This window comes from Heloderma suspectum, chromosome 14 (genome assembly GCF_057233095.1).
Source record: "Heloderma suspectum isolate Gila_16-S chromosome 14, 16-S_ref, whole genome shotgun sequence".
In the NCBI taxonomy this organism is placed as follows: Eukaryota; Metazoa; Chordata; class Lepidosauria; order Squamata; family Helodermatidae; genus Heloderma; species Heloderma suspectum.
In genome coordinates, this window is record NC_139471.1 from 9,963,956 (window position 1) to 9,982,437 (window position 18,482).

At 48.5% G+C, this 18,482-nt stretch overlaps 1 protein-coding gene across 7 annotated transcripts in view; it reads left to right on the forward strand.

Moving 5' to 3' along the window:
• Positions 1-18,482, forward strand: part of MAPKAP1 (MAPK associated protein 1) — a 234,658-nt gene that overhangs the window by 123,742 nt on the left and 92,434 nt on the right. For all 7 annotated transcript variants that reach the window (XM_084820720.1, XM_084820721.1, XM_084820719.1 and 4 more), the window contains one exon: positions 1,105-1,214. In XM_084820720.1, coding sequence (XP_084676846.1) covers positions 1,105-1,214 — 110 coding nt within the window. The remainder of the gene's footprint in view (positions 1-1,104; positions 1,215-18,482) is intronic.

Here is an 18,482-nt window from a genome sequence, read left to right on the forward strand (position 1 = left end):
TAGGGTCAGCGCACCTCTCTGCTGCCCTCTTCCTACCTTCCTGGCCTGGCAGCCCCAACAGCCTCACTGGAGACCTCCCATCGTGACAGGTGCTGGAACAGCATCCCAGGGACCCTGGGAAATACAGCTTTTCCCAGGGTGCCTGAGCCCCTATGTATATGGATGTCAGGCACCCTGGGAATTACATTTCCCAGGGGCCCTGGCACCAGGAATATAGCTATCACAAGGTCCATCAGGGGCCAGGGCAGGAGGATGGCCTTCAATAAAGGCTCCCTCTGCCATTCCCAGACAGGCACGTGAGAAGTCGGGCGGGAGGAGCTGTTCTTCAGCTTGGATTGTAATGTAAACCAAAGAACTCACAGGGCTGTAATGCTTGCCTCAGGTATGTGTCACCAAAGTTCTTATTCTTATTCCAAACCAGGAAATGTTAAACATCAGTGACACCTCTGTGTCCCAATTCCGTCCAGGGTGCACAAATGAATTCAAGACTTTGTCAGCATAAGCATGTCTCGCTGCAGCCAGAGGACATATAGTGCACCAATCCTATGGCAACCCTGTAAAGAAAGAACCTTTCCCAATCCTAATTGAGTCCAAACACCCTTGTGTCAAATTTGCTAATTGAATTGCAACTCTAAGTGCTGTGTGTTTCACCTTAGCTCAGTGTACAGCTAGGGATCCTTTCATTCAGCTAATGGTCTTACCAGTGTTGTGTGTACCCTTGCAGCCCTCACCCCCACCCCAGCAGAAGCCTACTTGGGGCTACAAACCATCTCTGGATGGGCGGTGAGAGAAGACTGCTCTACTGTTGAGGCACAGGGGCTTCCGGGAACTCTATAGAAAACCTCTGCTTTCAGAGCTTTATTACTTGTCCAATTGATAAGTTGGGTTGAATCTGTAGCCCTCTGCGTGATACGAGTCTGTCTTGCCTTCAAGAGCATGTTCTTCCTTACCTTCCCTGGCCTTAAAATCATCCAGCGCTGGAAAACGGTCCCAAGACTTTGTCTGCCACGAGCTGCCCTCTGGTGACCATTTTGCAATAACGTGGAGGTGAGCATTTGTGTATCTATGTGCGTGCGTGTCACTCTCCCTTTCTGTGTCTTGCAGAAATGCTGCGCATGGCTTCTCGCTTATCCAGGTGGACAGCATGAAGGTCACCATGAAGGACGTTTTGCAAAAGGCCTTGAAGCGGAGAAAAGGATCCCAGCGAGGCTCAGGTGGGGGCTCTTATTGCAGTCATTCTGGAGGCAGCGGAGGGGGGGGTGGCTCAGTTGCTGGTGACTTGATTCCTTTGCTTAGAAATGCTCTAGTCATGAAAAATCGCTCCTTTGCTTTTCCCAAAGTACTGGTTTGCCTTCCCCCCACCTAGCTTATCTCCCAGCTATCGTTGCTACACACAGGTCGGAATATCCTTTCCCGATATTTAACAGTGAAGTTGCTAACCACGGGCAGGGGAACGGCCCAATATATTTGTGGCAAAACCCCGGTTCCTGGTCTCATAATTATCAGCGTCCGTTTTGTCCTAAACGGCCTTGTCGTAGTAAAGACTGCAGACTGCTGTTCACCTTCCGCAACAAACTGGAAATGTGAACAAGCCTTCCCTTTTTGCAGTTTATGTACACTTTTTAAAATGAGCGTCAGAGGAAGATAGGAACTGAAACTGTAAATCTATAGATATGTCTCCGTCTAATGTAGTAGTACTTAATAACGGAGAAATAGGTGCACTCTGGTGCTGTCAAATATCCCATTGTCATCCCAAATGGGGCGCACACCAAACCTTATGATCATTGTATGGAGGCAAGTTGCATTAATATCGATGGAGCTGAAGGCTGGTCCAGCTGAAGCCTTCATTCTGCTTGCAGCGTTCAAGGAGAAGGACATAGAGAGTGTGTGCAGCATCAGTGCAAATCGAATGGGAGCTTGACACTCAGAATTGTCAAAGGCCTGTGATGACAATGTGCCAGAGTGGCACTCAGCCATTTCAATATTCAGAAAGGTTTAAGTCTTGGGAGGAAGACCTCAGTGCTTCCTTGCATGTTTCTTAAAGGGGCAAAAGTGATGTTGGGACAAGGACACAGGCGAACAACCACACGATTAGGGCATTTTTACAAGCAGTGGCATCTCTTAATTTCTGACATTTGTAAATCAAAGGGAAGAGCCATTCCAATCAAAGCGTCTCTTTGGTTTTACAAATCACTCCTTTCCATTCTCTGTACTGATTTACCACCCTTCGGAAGCGATGTGTTGGAGCCTGAAAGCTGCGCTCCATTGTACATTTACTTGGGAGTAAGTACGACTGCACTCAGAGAGACTAACTTCAGTATAACTTGCATGGGATAGGGCTGTGAAAGTTGTTGTTGGTTTCCTTTTTGTAAAAGCTTCCTTGCTAAGTATCTTTTTAGAGTTTTCAAAGCCTCTTTCTTTGTGAAAACCTCCTTAGGACATGCTTCGTGCTCTAAAAGTACGGACGCTTGCAGTCTCACTGCTTTTAATTGTAGAGCCCCATGGTGGCTGTGTCGGACGGTGCTTCTCCATCCATGTTAGCAGGTGTGTCCTTAATGCCCCAAGGCTGAGAAAATCTTTCTTGACATCGAGAAATAATTATGGTGAGAAATGGCACAGGATCCTGTCTTGCCACAAAGAACTTTAATATAAACCTATCTATAGACTAGGTGGAGATAAGCATCTTCTCTTGGTTAAATGAATGAAACGCTTCTTATTCTCTCCCCCGCCCCTCTTAGTTTTAACTGCGTTGGGAAAAGAACATAATTTCCCGCCCAGGGTTCTGTTTAGAAAAAACACTTGAACACCATTCCCCCCCACCCCACCCCCCGCCACCCTCTTCTTCTTCAAACGAGTCTATAATCTGTCACGGATTTAATTAGCTATCTTCAGATGAAAGCTGAAGTTTTAATAAAAGTTAGAAGAGATAACACAGCGAAGGACACGGATGAGCTGTCTCAAGGCCATATTCCAGGGGAACGATAAGAGCCATAAAAAATGGCAGTGGAGAGCAATTGAATGAAGCAATGAAAATCTGATTCTCGTAAAAAAAAGAGAGAGAGAGCGCACACACAGTATTGGTAGGGGTGGTTGTAGATGAGAACCTGGTAGCGTCTGCAAGCAATTTGGCCCCTCGCCAGACGTCATCGTTCACCCTCGGCTGTTGGCGGCTCGGGCCAGATGTGCCAGCCACACGTTCCAGCTTTTGCCAGCTGACTGCGCCGTTTGATAACCGGCTCTCTGGATGCCCATCGCTGGCCGCAGAGATAGAATGAGATGATGATGATCTTCCCACAAGTTGAGAGAGGAAACAATGCATATAAATCTTGATTTCATCTCAGCGTGAGAAGTCTTTATCCATCATCACTCATAATGAACAAGTCGTTAGCCGCGATGAATGGTGTTCTGCTTTTTTCTCTCCCTCCCACCCAGCCCCCTCAACACCTTCTCCCTCCCCACCCACCCCTTTTGTTCACTTTTTTTTTTTCCAGGTGACTTTTATCTGTTTCCTGGGGGTCAAACTTCTCCCTCTCTTTTTGCATAGCTAGTTGGGAATGGCGGAAGTATTTGCTTCGCTAAGCTGTTATGTCGCTGTCTTGCCCCTGCTTGTCTTCTGTTCAGACACTTCCTGAACCAGTCAACTTAACCTGAATGGGTTTTACCTTCAAAAAGAGGTCCTCTAGTTAGCATTTCTAGATGTTCAGTTGGATTCTAGTCTGACGCTTGAGAAGTCCCAGTTCACTGACAGTAACGGGAAAAGAAAAAATATTTTGATAGTGATCACAGTGGGGCCTCCACTTATGGTGTAATCTTGGATTCTTAAGTTGCTTTATACACCATATATATCATCAGGTAAGGCTCCAGTTCAGCCATTAGTCCACCTCCCATCATGGTTCAAGAGGCTGTCCATCAAGTGTGTGTGTGTGTGTGTCTGTACTTTAAGCAGCATACATGCCTTTATGTGTATTTATCCACCATTTTGGAAAGAATGAAAGTGGTGTATTAAAAGCAGTTCCAAAGAGATCTAGGGCTCAAAGGGGGTGTGTTGGGCTTGATGATTTTATTTATCTGCTTCTATAAGGGTTCACGTCCCACCCTCCTACTGCTTACATTGCACTCAAGAGTGGCTTGCAGCAATCAAAAGCTATGATAAAATACACTAATATTCCATTAAAACAGCAAAATGATAAAGTAGACCGATTCAGCAGATACAGTTAAAAGCCCCACCCCAAAGGGACAGAAAATTATCTACCCTGTAAAACATAACTGGGTGTGTTTGCATCGGAGGCAGTGTGTGATAGGAGGGGCAAGGGGAGAGAGACTCTGCAGTGATGCTCGTTCACAGCTTCATAAGCCATCACTTACGAAGCCTTGAACCGTTATCCAAACCAGGCCACTGACTCACTGAATAAAACCTTCCAAGTAACTTCACCAGCACGTAGAGTGAATTTGAGCATTATCTGGACCTCTGTTGGGGTTGGGGAAGTCTGGTATAGAGGCAGCTTCCTATGTTCATACTCGTTGAGTCTTGATGGATAACTTGAAGGCGTCCCTTATGACTGGGACCCTTGGATCTTGCCAGCTCTCTGCGCTTAAGTTTGAAATGTGTCGACGGCCGTTGTGGCCTGTAAACATGAACGTATCTATTTCTCTCTCTTTTGGAGTCACCTCCTGGGAATCACTGACCTTCCCAGCCTCTCCTCATTTGACTTTTGTATCAAAATGCCGTTCCGGACCTTGTCACCACCAACCTTTGCCAGCCTCCTCAAGCATGAGGCTAGCAGTGACAGATAGAGTCTGTAGTGACAAATGGAACCTTGGAATTCTGCACCATGCGAGTTCCATCTCAGAAATATATGAGCAGGACCTGTGCAACACAATGTTTCAGTGCATCCCCCCTCCTAAAAGGAGTGTTACTGTTCAGGGTTCCAGCCAGCCGTGCCCTCCAAACAGGGCATTCTGCTACTAGGCCCCCCCACCCCAAACCCCAGTGTTCCATTTTTCTTTTCCAGTTTTCACTGTACATTCAATATCTATTGAGTATGCTGAGTCCTGATTGGTCTGTTTTTGTGGAAGGGGGGTGCTGTCCTCTTAGGGTGTTTTGTTTTCTTTAATTGTACTTCTTCAAACCTCGGGTTTCTCCCAGCCATGCTGATACCACCCTCTTGTTTCCCAGTGGCCCCGTTTTGCCGACATTCCTGTCGGCCCTCACCACCTGAGTTTGCTGTTAGAAGAAGTGATGCACTGATGGTAATGCCTTCATTAGGGGTCAGAGCCTGAAAGGGATTACGATCAGGTCAGTTGCTGCTAGGGTGTGATAAAGACTCTGGAAATCTCCATTGGCATGAAACCCTTTCTTTGGACCTCTGGTTTTGGGGGATACACTTGCCAACGGCGTGGCCCTTCTGTTAGTGCTACAAGCTTCCTGTTGACGTCTGACAACGGTATCATGGAAGCCAATCCACAAGTTCTGATGTGATGATATTGCACCAGTGCTGGGCTGTGGGCATGTGGGGACCTGAGCTGTAAGCTCAGCAAGATGGGACCTGTCCTTGGACCGAGCTTTGGGGCCAATCTACAAAAGGGTCAGTCCAGAGGCAGGCCAGGATCTAAGCTGAGAAGGGAGGCTAGAAGAAGCGTGAAAGCAGGGGAGCTGAGTGGATAGGGAAGACTTGGAAGGGACACAGGGAGATGGTGGGGAAACAGACAGGCTAACAAGCATAGGTGCCTAGAGGACAATTAGGGAGCCAGGCCAATTAGGGAGCCAGGCCAACAAGATTTGAGCTTGACTGTTGCCCAGACAAAGACCCAAAACCATTTATAGCCCTGGCATGGCCAAGAGGAGCCAATAAGCCACTTGCGGGGGCAGGGGGTGGAGCCAGATTGAGCCTTGGGGGAATACAACTGCCCCAAGTCAGGAAGCTCCCAGCTCAAGGCCAAGCTGACCCTGACATACCATGGTATGTACAAGAAACTGGCAGCTTAGTTTTTCCCCTAGGCTCTGGAAATATCCGAGTGTTATGTCTCACATTGGGTGGAACCCATCAGCAGAAGAAGGGGCGGGGGGACAAGGCTACAAACAGATTTATTACCAGCTACATTTGCTAAAAATGACCACAGCTGAGTAAGTCTTTGCTTTGCAATTTATGAGATATATTATTGTTGTGGGGAGGGGGGAAAGAAACCAGGGGAGTCAATAAATGGGTGTACAAATGGATAATGACCCTTTTTTCATGGAAAATACTGTGAGTGTGATGGAAAATCATTTTAATTCTATTGGAATAGATCTTTCTGAAATTCACCATTCATCAAAGTACCACTGCTGCCCAAATGTGTTTGAACGGGCAGAGAATTGAGACTAAGTGGAGGCCCTCTACAACTCCCTTTATAAAGACGTGCCCAGTACAGAGGGAGGAATATGAGAGTGGCTCCTGATGCCAGCCGGGACCCGTAAAAATGGCAAAGTGCTGCTTGCGCTCATGGAATCATAGACAGGATCTCGGTGTCACCTAGACCAACCTCTATCTTGCCATGAACAGGATCCTTTGTGCAGTCATCCACACCAAAGAGCACAACATCATGGCGCCCATCTTGCAGCTTGGGTCCCTGACAACCCTAAATGCTATCACACACACACACACACACACAACACACACCAGATTTAATATACTAATGGGGCACTGCGTAAAACACCATCTTATTGAAAGGCCCGATTACCTCAGGGCCTTTGTTGTTGTAGCTCCAGAACTTTGGTGTGCCCTCCTGCAAGAGGCCCAACCGATCCCCGCTCTTTCATCCTTCCAGACGTCATTCAAAACCTTTCTTTTTCTGTCGTGCTTTTGGAATTTAAGTCTCCTTGTGGACTTTTCTCTCCTCTGCTGTTTTATTTATGGCTTTGTTTTTCTGGTACTTTGCATTTTCAGTTCTTTGATGACATTTTATGTTGGGATTTTTTGGCATTTTAAATGGCACACCATCATGGAAATGTTATATTGGAAGACTGTATAGAAATCTAGTAAATAAACTAACGGATGTCATGATGAAGCAAACTGATTTATCAGGGGTTTTTTTCCCTTCAAAAGTACAAACTAAAAATAATGCAGCAGCAGGCAAAACAAAGATCAGTGGATCATCGTAAATGTTGTCACTGGTGGTACGCTGTCAAAAACAAAAGAGTCTTCGCTTGTTGGTGGAAGCAGTAAACTTTTAAACTGAGTCAAGGGAGCTGACTTGGTGGATCTCCCCAGGCAGGGGATTTATTTATTTATCTGATGGATTTTTACCCCACAGTTCAGCAGAACTGGGGCTCCTAGAGTGGCTTACAAAGATTAATCATAGGCAGCCCCTGCCCTCTGGTTTACAACCTAAAATGACACAAGAGGAAGAGAGATTGGGAGGCAAGAGGAGAAAAGCAAACTCGGGCACCAGTTCTTAGTTACAAAGTTGCTGTTGTTTTTTAAACAACCAGGGGAATGGGGAGAGTTCAAGGCGAGGAGGAGCCAAGAGTTGCTGGTGTCTCAGCAAAGCCAACAGAGTGGCTTTGCTTCCTTCCTTCCCTCTGCTTACCGCCTGATAGAATAGCTGCTGTCAGGTGACAGTTGAGGGAGGGAGGGACCTGCTGGAGGTGGCTTCTCAGCAGAGCTCATGGTCGACTTGCTTCCCTTCCCTCTGCTGCAGGCTATGGCCTGATGTAACAGCTGCTACTAGGTGCATTGTGTGGGTCCCACTTCAGAGAAGGCCCTAGCTTGTACTCGAGAACATTTCTGGTCTGTTCACCAAAGAAAAAAAGGACTTTGGAGCAAATCCAGGTGAGCTTGGAATACCTGAAAACCTACTGAGTGCTCTCCTAGGGCTGGTTGCATGTTGCAGCGGATAACTGGGGCATAGGAGCTGAATTCCGGGGGATGTGTTTCCACCCTTTCCTGCTCAGTGAAGAACCCCTGATAAGATTCCAAGGAGTTCCACCCTTCCCTAGAAACATGGGTTTTGAAACCTCACTTAACTTTAGAGGCAACTCCATTGCTCAATGGTAGAGCCCCCACTTTGCATGCAGAAGGTCTCAGGTTTGATCCCCAGCATCTCCAGGTAGGACTGGAAAAACTCCTGCCTGAAACCCTGGAGAGCCGCTGCTGCCAGTCAGTGTCGACAATACTGGTCTATATGGACCAAGGGTCTGACTGCCTATAAGGCAGCTCCCTATGTTCCTGTGACCGTGGTGGGGCAAATATACCTGGGCAGAGGTGCTCCCCGAGATAACCAGTGCTACAAGGGATCACCTGCCTGCTGAATTGGTCCAGGAAGCCCCAAGGCTTTACAATTCCTTCCAGCTATTTTGCAAAGGACAAGTGTTTTATTTTTAAATAAAATTCTCCTTCAGTGGGTAGGACAGACGGCAACAGTTCCACAAAGGACAGCAGTGGGGGGTTAATGGGAATACTGTATCATTTTCCTGTCACGTACCCACACAAGAAACTGGGAGAAGTTTCCATGAATGTTAGCAAGATTTGGGGGACGGGGACGGGGGGGTGGGGCGAGGGAGCCAGTAACAAACCGTCATTGTCACCGAATGGAGATGATAAATCTACTGAGGAAATTCTTGAGGCAGATGTTTAATTAGTTGAAGTCAAGCTGGATAAATCAGGAGATGCCTATGCAGATCTGTTAGGGTTTTTGTTTTGTTTTTTAATTCCTCTTTTTCTGTTGTTGTTCCTTCTTTCTCTGAGCTCATCCTCTTAAAGCCGACTGCCGCTGCTTCCTTTTTTGCATCCCTTCCCCCCCCCCCCCGCTTGCTGCGGGAGAGCTGAATGCAATTGCTCTTGTCGTAATGGATTCCCCCGATGTGTGTTCATAAAGTAGGAAATGTAATGGATGTTTTCTTATGGTAATGAAAAATAACGAAGCGACGTACTTTATCTTCTGTATAGTTAACCTATTGCGTGCTCAGCTGCGCGCCTGACAAACGAGAGCCGGGGTGGGAGGAAGAATCCTGTGGCTGAGGAAGGGGGCTCCCAGTGAGGTTTGGCCATGCTGGGGGCGATCCCAGCAGGTCACGTTTCCTGCTGGAGGAGGAGGAGGAGGAGAGCTTGGAGCAGGCCTGTGCAACTTCCAGCTCATGAAGCCTGATCAAAGCCCAGGTTTTGAGGGCCTACCAGGTGCCTGTTTTTCCAGTCCTGGGCTGAGTGCTGAAACAAAACATTGGTCCACTGCGTGTGCCTTGTGGGCTTGGTAAGTCTTGAGTTCTGCAGGCCTCATCTAAGCCCTCTTCCACCGGATGCTGGAGTCTGGCTGTCGCCCAAGCAATGACCCAAGCCGGGCCTAAGCTAGGAGCATTTATATTGAGACTGGCTCTGGAAAAATCAGTGGGGATGCTTGGATGGGTGAAACGTAGGAAGCTGACTTCTACCGGGTAAACAGTTGGTCCATATAGTCCAGGCATGGCAGCTTTTATGCGTGGTGTACAAAACTGTGCATGGACAAAGTGGATAGGGAGACATTTTTCTCCCTTTCTCATAATATTAGATTCAGGACAGAACAAAGGAAGGACTTCTTCACACAGTGCAGAGTTAAAATATTCACTTCTACAAGGTGTAGCAACGGCCACCAATTTGGATGGCTTTAAGAGGGGGTTAGACAAATTTATGGAGGAGAAGGCTCTCAATGGCTATGAGCCACGATGGCTCTATGCTACCTCCAGTATCACAGGCAGCATGCCTCTGTATACCAGTTTCTGGGGAACATGAGCAGGGGAGTCCTGTTGCACTCATGCCCTTCTTGTGGGTTTTCTGTGGGCAGCTGGTTGGCCACTGTGTGAACAGAATGCTGGACGAGATGGAGCCTTGGTCTGATCCAGCAGGGCTCTTCTGATGTTCTTGTAGCCCTCCAGACATTTTGACCTACAACTCCCAGCAGTGGTGAGGGATCATGGAAGGCCAAAACATCTGGAGGGCACAAGTTGTCCATCCCTGATCTAGCCCAGGGTTATTTATTCTGAGTGGCAACACCTATTCAAAAGATTCCTTCCCAACCCTGGTACCTGAAACCATAGGCAGCAATGTGGGGGGGGGGGATGGATCAACCCACCCACCCCTACATATTTTGTCTTTCTTTTAGAAATCCAACATGGGACAGATCGCGCCACTTGTCCAGCAGTGCAATTTGGAGCCTGTGACCCTTTGCATGTCAAAGCTGTACCCCTGAGCTACTATCTCTCCCATATAACATGGTGCCTTTCTGGGACCTGGGAGGATCACATCACCCTCCCTTCCTTAATTCTGTGCCCCCAAGTGGCTTATCACAAGGGGCTCCAGTGGACAGGAGACTCCCGTGTGACGTCCCATCTGAAACGGACAATCTTCATAAAAGTGAGGTGCTTACCCTCATGCTTGGGGGACCAGGAGCGTTATTGCTTCAGGGTGCTTAACCTTGCCAGCCCTCTGGCACTCCTGGCTGATGCTAGCTCCTCTCTAATGTTCCTGAGTCAGTCATTTGAGCATGCAGGGGGAGGGATGTCTGTGGCACGCACACCTTTTAAAATCCGACATTGCAGGAAGGGCATTCAATTTAACTAAAAGAGGTGGCCGCCGTTCCAAGATGAAATGGAACGTCCCCTGTCATAAAAATACCAGGCTGGCTGCAGAGACAGGGCCTCAAGAGTTCTTCCAGCTTTCCATTAAACAAATAAGGCCCCATGAATCTTTTTTTAAAGGTTTGGACCAAATCCTATGCTTGTAAAATGGCCCTGCTTCACTTACGCACCTAAGGACTCTTGATGGACAACGTTCCTTGCACCCTACTGGGAATATGTGCCCCGATGATGTTTCCCTTCCAGTCTCTGTGCTGGTCCCTACGTTGGCCTGACGACTTTTCAAAAACAGTGGGAGCCACCCCTCCCTCTACAATAGTATCCCTCCCACACCCAAAGCTAAATGTGTTCTCTTCGATAATGCACATCCATCCATTATTCTTTTCCTCTATTCATTTTACCTTTGTGTCCTGTTCGGAAAAGTCATAAAAAGAATTATTAAACAAAAAGAAAGACCACTACGCTCAGTCAGAGGAAAGTCCCAATCATGGGCAGGGCCCAGGAGAATCTGGACATTAATGGCTTTTCAGACCCCGTGGCTGGTTATTGCTTACAACACCATCAGTTGCAATTTGTCCAAGGATGAGCAGGACAAGAGCTAGAGCATTAGCCCACTCCCCTTCTCTGCCCCCTCTTCTGCAGCGTCTCAACTGTAATCACAACCCTAATACTTTCCGAAAGGCCCATAGCTCAGTGGCAGCGCATGTACTTTGCGTGACAGAGGTTTCGGGTTCAAGTCCCTGCCATCTCCAGTTTGAGAAGGATCTCTGCTCACAGGGCTGATAAAGGACTCTGCCCTAGACCATGGAAAGCTGCTTCCAGGCTCAGTAGACCATTCTCAATGAGATGCATTAGTGGCTCTTGATAGAGCCGTACTGGTCAATCCTGCCCAGTGTTGCTGGGACTTGCAGATTGGGGCATGGAGCTAGTGGTTTCCAGGATGTAGGCAACCATTCTCCCTCTCCATTTCTCCTTTTTTATTTTTAAAAAACAGAGATAGGGCAGTGCAATGCTGAAGAGGGTGAGACGGGCAGTATCCAGTTCAGATCCTGTATAAAGTGATGGAGAAAGTGGATAAGGAAATATTTGTCTCCCTCTCCTATAATACTAGAACCTGGGAAGATTCAGGACAGATAACAGGACTTCACACAGTGCATTGTTAGAATTCGTTACCACAAGATGTAGTGATGGCCACCAATAAAAAGGGGATTAGACAGATTCATGGAGAGAAGGCTGTCTATGGCTACGAGTCCTGATGGCTCTATACTACCTCCAGGATCAGAGGCAGTGAGTCTATGTACACCAGTTGCCAGGGAACATGGGTGGGAGGGTGCTGCTGCACTCATGTCCTGCTTGTGGGTTTCCCATGGGCAGCTGGTTGGCCACCGTGTGAACAGAATGCTGGACTAGATTGGACCCTTGGTCTGGCCCAGTAGGGCTCTTCTTATGTTCTTATATCTCACCTCATCCTGTCTGAATATTCTGTACCACATTTTCAGTGGTGGTAGCCCTGTCTGTGGAACGTTTCTCCTAAGGCAAGTTCCTGAACAGAATAGCCACTTACACATCATGAGAAAAGAAAATTGGTTATCACCAATAAAGAGGACAAAAGATGCACCGATCTGCATACAATTTGCATCTGCTAACTGATATGCATAGATGCAAATTTAGAAATGGCTATAATTGAAATACCAGTGCAACACCATTCATCATACAGGGAAAGATGGTGCTGAGGTGACCTGCATCCTTCGTATTCTGTCTAATGTCCAAGCATATCTGTGGATGGGCAGTTTCGAGGCCCCTACTGCTCTCCCTTCTTAGAGTTCTTTATCTTTAAATCAGACTTGAACCAGACAGCCCTTCAAATAGAGAACTGTCCTCTATAAAGTAGGACACATGGCCCCCCTGTTTGTGAAGTTCCAATATCTGTGCCCTTCAGGCATCCAGCCAAGGCTGTTCTGTTCTCCCAAGGCTTTCAACTGAGTGACCTTTGTCGTTGCTGCTTTTTATTTTATTTATTTTCAAAATAGAGTATCCTTCCATTCTTATCAAAGACAACCCAGGGCGGTTAGCAACACATAAATTAAAACAACATCACAACAAATAGAACAACTAAATACAGCAAAAATTACCAAGGGCAACAGGACCAATAAGACAAGCAGGAATTCTAAAGCAGTAACAAAAGTTCAAACGGTCAACTAAAGCAAGGCCAAGCAGCAACAAAAAATACCCCAAAACAGAAACTTGACAAACCAGCAGCAGAGATAACACCAACTTTATCTTCTGTAGAAGCCAGATTTTAGAAGCCTGTTTTCTGAAGCCATATCATAGCTGGGCCTGGAGCATTTCCTTGGGAAAGGCACTCCATAATGTTGGGGACTCTACTGAAAAAGCCCTGCTCCTAATGCAGCAGTGGCCAGCTTGTGGCCCTCCAGAAGTTTTGGCCTTCAGCTCCCATCTGCACTAGCCATCATAGCCAACAGTGAAGGATCATGGGGGTTGTAGTCCAAAACATCTGGAAGGCCACAAGTTGCCTAGTGGAATCACCCAAGCCTCTTTGTAACAGAGGTTCCCACTGAACATCTGGACTTATTTGTTCTCAGTCCTTTTAATTTGTGGTGTGTTGTTTTTACTGTCCCTCCTGTCATGGTATTTTCTTAGTCTGTGCTGCTTTTGTTGTTGTTGCTTAATATTTTAATTGGATGGTTTGTTTTTGGGAAGCCACTTTGGGTCTCAGGAAAATGGAATATTGTACCTGTCTCCTGAGAAACCTGTACGAGGGTCAAGAAGCAACAGTAAGAACCAGAGATGGAACAACCGATTGGTTCAAAATTGGGAAAGGAGTACGACAAGGCTGCATATTGTCACCCTGCTTATTTAACTTATATGCAGAGTACATCATGAGAAATGCCGGGTTGGATGAATCAGAGGTCGGAATTAAGATTGCTGGGAGAATTATCAACAACCTCCGATATGCAGACGATACCACCCTAATGGCAGAAAGCGAAGAGGATCTAAAGAGCCTCTTGTTGAGGGTGAAAGAGGAGAGTGCAAAAGCTGGTTTGAAACTCAACATTAAAAAAACGAAGATCATGGCATCTGGCCCCATCACTTCCTGGCATATAGAAGGGGAAGAAATGGAAGCAGTGACAGATTTTACTTTCTTGGGCTCCAAGATCACCGCAGACGGTGACTGTAGCCATGAAATTAAAAGACGCTTGCTCCTTGGGAGGAAAGCTATGGCCAACCTAGACAGCATAGTAAGAAGCAGAGACATCACCTTGCCGACAAAGGTCCGTCTAATCAAAGCTATGGTTTTCCCAGTAGTAATGTATGGCTGTGAGAGCTGGACTATAAGGAAGGCTGAGCGCCGAAGAGTTGATGCTTTCGAACTGTGGTGCTGGAGAAGACTCTTACGAGTCCCCTGGACTGCAAGGAGGTCAAATCAGTCCATCCTAAAGGAAATCAACCCTGAGTGCTCATTGGAAGGACAGATCCTGAAGCTGAAGCTCAAATATTTTGGCCACCTAATGCGAAGAGAAAACTCCCTGGAAAAGACCCTGAAGCTGGGAAAGACTGAAGGCAAAAGGAGAAGGGGATGGCAGAGGATGAGATGGCTAGATAGCATCACGGATGCAATGAATATGAACTTGAGCACGCTCCGGGAGAGAGCGCAGGACAGGAAGGCCTGGCGTGCTATGGTCCATGGGGTCACGAAGAGTCGGACACGACTGAACGACTGAACAACAACAACAGCAAAACATGTATCAATAAATATATGTCGAGCAGAGATGGTGGCGGTGTCCTTCCTCCCTGCTCTCCTTTTGGAGGCACAAGGCAGCCGGCGTTGGGTCATGAGCCGTGTCTGCTTCTACCTGGCGCGGACCTGCAGCATACCAATGCCACTGAAAAGACTTGGTTGGGGATGCTTGCTGCAGGCTGTCCAGTGCCCATGGCTGGCTCCAGAAGGCAGCAAGATGGAGCAGATGCTGGGGACTTGAGGCTGGCAAGGGGGCTGGGTGCTGTGGGATCCGACCTGCAGGCAGCCATAGAAACATAGGAAGCTGCCTTCTACTGAGTCAGAGCATTGGTCCATCTAGCCCAGTGTTGCCGACACTGACTGGCAGCAGCTCTCTGCGGTTTCAGGCAGGATTCTTTCCTCACCCTACCTGGAGAAGCCAGGGATCAAACCCGGGATCTTCTGCATACCAAGCTGGTGCTCGATCGCACCAAGCTACGGCCCCTCCATTGGAAGGACCACACTGATCCAGGCCAGCCCCAAGTCAAAGTCCAGAGCCGCAAAGAAAGCGTAGAGGGGCCAAAGGCAGATACACAGCAAAGGTCAGGCCAACGTTCAGGCTCTCAGAAGTGGCAGTCCACGGGGAGGAGGCCCAGGCATCTCCAGAGTTGCTTAGACTGAGCCCCCAACCCTGAAGCAACAGAATCATAGAATAGTAGGATTGGAAGGGGCCTACAAGGCCATCGAGTCCAACCCCCGAAACTTAAGGCCGGTGCCAGTCTGGAGCCCGGCACTGCGAGGGGATGCAGCTGAGCACTGATTCTGACACAGATGGGCGAGAGTGAAATGGGCCGGAGGCAGGAGCCCCAGGTCACGGATGAGCTGGTGGTCAGCCGCAGGGGCGGAGCGAGGCCCGGGGAGCCTGTGCTGCCGCTTGGTGCCATGAGCTGTTCAGACTGAGAACTTGCTGGCATGGAAAGGTTTGATAAGCCCTGGCGTGCGTCTCCATTGGCTCGTGAGGGTGCTCGAACGTCCTCAGGCCGTGAGAGCAGTACTGTAGCCGAGGGTCCCCTTGAGCCATGAAGCTGAGCCTGTCTTTCCGGGACAAGAGCACTGGTGGGGCAGGAGGTAAAGCAGTGAAGGCTGGCTGCTGGAGAACCTGGCCTCTGTTTCTCTCTCTGTCTCTGTCTGTCTGTCTGTCTGTCTCACGCGCGCACGCACACACACACACACACACACATGCCTTCCACGATATTGTAGAGCTGGAAAAAGTGCAGAAAAGGTCAACTAAGATGATCCAGGAGCTGGAGCGTCTCCCCTATGAGAGAAGGTTACAACAGCTGGGATTGTTTAGCTTGGAAAAAAAGGAAGGTAAGGGGGGACATGAGAGAGGTCTACAAAATGATGCATCGTGTGGAGAATGTGGGTAAGGAGACATCTTTCTCCCTCTCTCAAAATACTAGAACCCGGGGTCATCCTATGAAGCTGACTGGTGGGAGATTCAGGACAGATCAAAGGAAGGACTTCTTATTTATTTATTTATTTCATTTCATTTCTATACCGCCCAATAGCCGAAGCTCTCTGGGCGGTTTCACACAGCACAGTTCTTCACACAGCACAGAGTTAAACTATGGAAGTCGCTACCGCAGGAAGTAGTGATGGCCGCCAGTTTGGATGGCTTTAAAAGTGGGTTGGACAAATTCCTGGAGGAAAAGTCTATCAATGGCTACTAGTCCTGATGGCTGTGTACTATCTCCAGTATCAGAGGCAGTGAGCTTGTGGACACCACTTGCTGGGGAACATGGGCGGGAGGGTGCTATTGCACTCCTGCCCTGCTCGTGGGCTCCTGGTCGACAGCTGGTTGGCCGCTGTGTGAACAGAATGCTGGACTAGATGGACCCTTGGCCTGATCCAGCAGGGCTCTTCTTATGTTCTTAACCAACCAGGCCCCTCTGCTGGCTCCCCAAGTCACCTGGTCTGGCTTGGCAGATGAGCTACATCAGCCTTCCCCAACCTGGTGTCCTCCAGATGTGTTGGACCAGCTGGGGAACGCTGGGTGTTGTAGTCCAGCACATCTGGAAGGCATCTGGCACATCTGGAAGGCATTGGGTTAACCTCTCTGAGGTTAAAAAGATAGCATATAGCTCCCTCTACCTGTGAAGTGGCCTAGTGATGCAGGGGTTCATATACCTGGACCCTGCTGACAGAGTCACTGGTCAGACACCCCCCTCCCTGGCTAAGGGTTTCTTTCCTAGAGCCTCCCCCACCTTAAAAAAAAAAAAAAAATCTCAAAGCCACTCCCACAAAACCTGAACCCATCCAAAATGAGGCAGTATAAGATTTCTCTTTCCCAGCCCACCCCACCCCGGCCAGTCCCCCTTGCAGCTAGAGGAGCCTCTGCTCTGGATCACGCCACCTGGATAGAAACCAACCTTCTCCACGGGAGGATCATGCTAACCAGCCGTTACTGGACAGCTGTTCCCAGCTGCAAACACATTCCCCGGAGCAGGAATCATGCTCAGGCCTTTTAAGACCAAAATGCTCCTCACGTCTAATTGTTATAAACACTTCCCTCCCGGCCAACATTTCTTAGCTGTGACCCGCGCGTTCCTTAGGTTAAGGCAAAACGGAGTGTGTTGGGGGCGTGTGCGCCGTTTGGAGGACGGCTTAATACCTGCGATGGATATGGAAGCAGCTGGTTTACGGCAACATGTCAGCCCCCCCCCCAGCTGTCGGGAATGGCTTGTATATTCTGAAAACTGATTAGAAGCCGTTCATCCCAGTGGCAGCACGCATTGCCGTTTCCCTGGGAGGGGGCAATCAGCGTGTACGTTGGGGAGCTGGTGGGGAAGCTTGCTGGCTTGACTGATCCACCCTGAAGACCCTCCCAGGAGTGTGCTACATCTGGGGAACTTCAAGTGGTTTTGAGATTAGCCTGTTGCTGCTAACGTGTAGCCGTTGTTTTCTTGTGGTTTTAACCAGATTGGCTTTCCGTGAGCGCCAGAGAGTTCTGTCCCTCCTCCAGCAGCCTGCTGCATTTCTGTGCTGGGCATGGAGGAGGGGGCAGCTGGCTTGCTCTCTCTATACTGGGCCCCAGAGTAAAGATGGAATGGCCCCTCACTTCTCCACCAGCCCACTCATCTGCCTGCATGCAATTCCTAGTCGCCTCTGTCGACCAGGCGAGTGCTTAAATCCCAGCCTGGTTTAGCTGTTGTGGTTAACAGATGTCAACAGACCTAAATCTCCATGCATTGGTCTCACCCTTGGGGGTAAAAAAAAAGAAAAAAGCATCTGCTAGTGGCCATCACAGTATCTTGTGGCAACGCATTCCGTACGTTGTCAGCACATCGGCTGACGAAGCAGGGGTTCTTTGCAACCGGAGAATTTGAATTCTCTTACTGCAGAGGTGTTGAACCTCTTGCAGCCCGAGGGCCAAATTCCAGTTCAAAGAAGCTCTTGGTGGCCGCATGCCTCTGTGGGCAGGGCCAAAGGTAAAGGGATCAGGGCTGAAATACCAACCACAACAGCATATTTTAGCTTAAAGCTATCCCCTGCTAGTAACTAAGCCAAAGGAGAAGTATTTCAACATTTTAGAATAGCGGGAAAACTGCACAAAAGCTGAGAAATCGGCAAATGCTTGGTGGTTGGGAGAAAAAAGGGGGTGAGGCCAGGGAAAGGGGGCGTGCCAAATCTGGCCCTCTGGGAACCCCAGAGGGCCAGATTTGGCCCCCAGGCCTGAGGTTCTGCATCCCTGGATTACTAGATCAACTCCTGTAATCCCCAACTTTGGGGCCCAGATAGTTTTCTCATCCATCCTTCCAGTAGTTAGAAGAGGGATAGAAAGGGAACGAAAAATACTCCGGGTGAATGACTGGCTACGAAGGTGGTGCCAACGAGAGAGATTTGGATTCTGGGACCACGGGCTATACTTCCTGGAAGATGGGCTGTTGGCTAGGGATGGGTTGCACCTCACAAAGGCTGGGAAGAATGTGTTTGGCCACAGCATGAAGAACTTCATCAGGAGGGCTTTAAACTGAATCCTACGGGGAAGGGAGATGTAATGTTGGGGGTAACAATGGACGTAGGCGCATGCACTGCAATGGAGAGAACAGCTCTGATAGCGTCCAATAATAGTCTTCAGACACAGGTAGGAAGAAAGCC